The sequence below is a fragment of the Kryptolebias marmoratus genome, linkage group LG1 (genome assembly GCF_001649575.2).
Source record: "Kryptolebias marmoratus isolate JLee-2015 linkage group LG1, ASM164957v2, whole genome shotgun sequence".
Lineage (NCBI taxonomy): Eukaryota > Metazoa > Chordata > Actinopteri > Cyprinodontiformes > Rivulidae > Kryptolebias > Kryptolebias marmoratus.
The window spans coordinates 32,397,262-32,400,431 of NC_051430.1; the positions used below are offsets into that span (position 1 = coordinate 32,397,262).

The 3,170-nt window shown below is 38.8% G+C and overlaps 1 protein-coding gene across 3 annotated transcripts in view; it reads right to left on the reverse strand.

The window, feature by feature from the left end:
* The window catches only part of sts (steroid sulfatase (microsomal), isozyme S), a 13,441-nt gene that overhangs the window by 6,980 nt on the left and 3,291 nt on the right, over positions 1-3,170 (reverse strand). For all 3 annotated transcript variants that reach the window (XM_017426274.3, XM_025008050.2, XM_037978851.1), the window contains 2 exons: positions 2,319-2,441; positions 447-858 (listed from right to left, as the gene is read on the reverse strand). In XM_017426274.3, the coding sequence (XP_017281763.1) occupies positions 447-858; positions 2,319-2,441 (535 nt within the window). The remainder of the gene's footprint in view (positions 1-446; positions 859-2,318; positions 2,442-3,170) is intronic.

A 3,170-nucleotide genomic window follows, 5' to 3' on the forward strand; every position in this document is an offset into this window, starting at 1 on the left:
TTCGCTCTTTATGCTTGCATCTGGTCACACCCACGACCAATGAGTGAACAGGAGCTAAGCTTGCTCCGCCCACGAAGCAGGGCCGGCCCGGCTGGCCCGACTCTGAAGCAGCTATATTAGCTATATTAGCCTATCAGATAGGCTAATATAGCTAATATAGATACATACAGCATGCGCTGCCTTCATTATAAGGCTTATATAAGGCTTTTAATTTTTTGAGGCTCCAGACATATTTGTTTTGGGTTTTTTTTGGTCCAATATGGCTCTTTCAACATTTTGGGTTGCCGACCCCTGGTTTAGTCAAATGTCTACTATATGAAAAGGCTTTAGATTTTTGGATCGTTAGGGATTTTAGCATAGTCGAATGTTACAAGCAGCTGAGAAAGTTTTGACCATAAAAAAAGGCCATCTCCAAATCCAAGAGAATTGGGAAAATTGACCGGTACCTCTCTATGAAGTCCACTGCTTCACGAGTCATTGTCTGCGTCAGGTTGTCAGCAATGAACGGCTGCTCCACAATACTGTGATCCCTGTAAAGAATGCAGTTGAAGTATGGGATCATCTTGACAAACCCAGCTGCTAGAGCTGCGGCTATGACCAGCAGGGACAGCAGGCCCACTATCAGCTTCCTGCTGAAAGCGATGACTCTGCTGTAATGAAGGGTCACAACCAAGAGCAACACGGTTCCAAAAGTCTCGTACGGCATATATTTATGGAACCGAAAAACAGTGCCATGTCCAGGTTGGCAGTCTCGCAGGTTGGTCAAAGGGATGCCGAAGAAGTAATTAAAGCCGTGAACGCTGGGGTGGTGGCAGTGATCGTCATGGCTCTTACAGTTAAGTCCTAGGTGCCATTTTCCTGGAGACAAGAAGAAATAAAAAAGAGATAATATTAAAGAATTTGCTTTTTTTTTGTAAAACACTGAATGCTGAGCGCTTAATGACTTTGCTATAATTTTCTAAAGAAGCTAAAACTGAATAGTTATAGCTAAAAGTATCAAAAGGCTAGAGAGAGAGAGAGAGATCCAAGATTAATACAAATAGTGCAGATCCTATTGGGCTAACAATCTCCCCACCTGTTGGTGGTTGTGGAATTCTGAGCATTAGTTAAAACCTTAGGTGCGTGCCCTGGTAAATCATGGTAAAACTATAAACATTGTGAGCATTATTTGTACAAATTTGTTTGATGTCCAGTAACAACAAATGTAAAATACTTCTGGGAATGAAATTAGGGGACGGCCTCAGGGATAAGTGAAAAGCTTGTAAATCAGTATTGGATTTCAAAAAAGTTGTAAATCTCAGAAGTAATTATTGCTTGAAGATTGTGGAAGGAAAAGCAGAAAGGTGAGCAGGAGATCCAGGGAATATGTGTTGCTTTATTTGCCTGCAAAACTTGGAATAAACCCATCATGGAACTGCAATTTTTGATGTTTTTTGGGCGATGGGACCTGAGTTCCGAGTTGAGACATTGTCTTCAGGTACAATCCCTCCTTGGGAAGTGGATTGTTGGCCCTTAAGCTAACGATCGTCGGAAACAACTCCAGTAAATGCATATATGGAGGGGTTAGCTGTTGCATGTCTCAAGACCCCAGCTTATCACCATGAAGGGAATCGAATGTATTTGAATCCATACTGTTAAGGTCCGTCCCAGTGGGATGTGGGTGTTACTCTACAGCTGGGTGTGGTAAATGTTTATAAAAAGAAGCAGCCCTGAGAGGAATGGGGGATTTCACTGATTGGGCCAGAAGTCTCGATTCGGCACAGACTGTAAAGTCATTTCTTTGATCATTTACATCGCCGCTGAAAACCCAGAGGAACGTCCACCTTTTGAAGACACTTCAATAGTCAATACATGTTCCATGACTTTTGTTTTGTTCTATGTTGACCATAAATATAAAACAATTTTAAAACCAATGGCATGTGTTTTTCTTTTTTGCTTTACAGCAATTTGCTTTGTCTTTTTTTGGCCAATTTCAGCATTTGTTTTTCTGCTTTTAGCTTCTGTTGTGCTAACTTTAGCATTTATTTTTCGGCTTCTGGCCACTCTTGTGCAGCTTTAAGTTCGTGTTCAGCTCATTTCTGCTTATTTCTCCCGATTTGGGCTCTGTTCTGCTTGCTTTTGTTTTATTTTTAGCTTCTTCAGCAAATTGCAGCAGTCATTCTGCACTCAGCATTCACACTACATATTTGGAGAAAAAACATTTTCTTTAGTCTTTATTGAACGCATAAAAAATCCAAATCAATTCATTTATTTAATTAGTTTCTTGCCTGACAATGTCCCACTTTAACCTACTCATATTAGTCACGTGTGTTACGTACCAATCAGAGCAGTCTCATACCCTTGTTCTTTGACAATCTTTGCAAAGGTAACTTCTTGTTGGGGAAGACCTCCAGATGCTGCATTAAATAAAAAGACACCCGGTCTCAAATCACCAACTACACCTGGTAGAAAGAAGAATGGAAAGAAAATGTGTTACTTATTTTATTTTTCCACTCAAATCAAACGTATTATTTTATTATAACAATAAACTCCTAATTTGAAAATGATGTAGCAGCCTATAACTTCTCTCAGCAGAGTGTTTGAACACAGCAACCTCTTCAAAACGGACAATCATCAGTGATTTCAACCACCATCTTCATTTTTGTTCATGCCCTCTTGATGTCTCCTTGTATAGCTCCTCTTAGCCCCACCTGTTTGCATCCAATAATTATTACAAAGCTTTTGGAGCCTGTAAGAAAATTGTTATTCTATTTTGAATTGTTTAAACTGTTTTATTGCTATTTGTTATATGAAATGAGACTTTGTATGTGAAAAAAGAAATGCAAACTATGCTACCACTGTCTGTGTCATAGGAATTGAATTTGTATTTCAAATAAAATAGATTGAAATCATTATTGTGTCTTGTTTAGCAGCACAGTTGTACTACTTAACCATTCTTTAAGTGTCATTCTAGGGTGGGTTCATAGAACATGGTAAGCAATAGTGATGGGCGATATGGAACAAATCCTATATCACGATATGGATAATTTTATATCACGATAACGATATATATCACGATATACCCCAATTACGTACGTTGTCAGTTATTCTCTGACAAATATGAAAAAATAATCTCATTTCTTACCTTTTTCAAGCTTTATTTCGAAGTGACATTTAACTGAACTTTCACA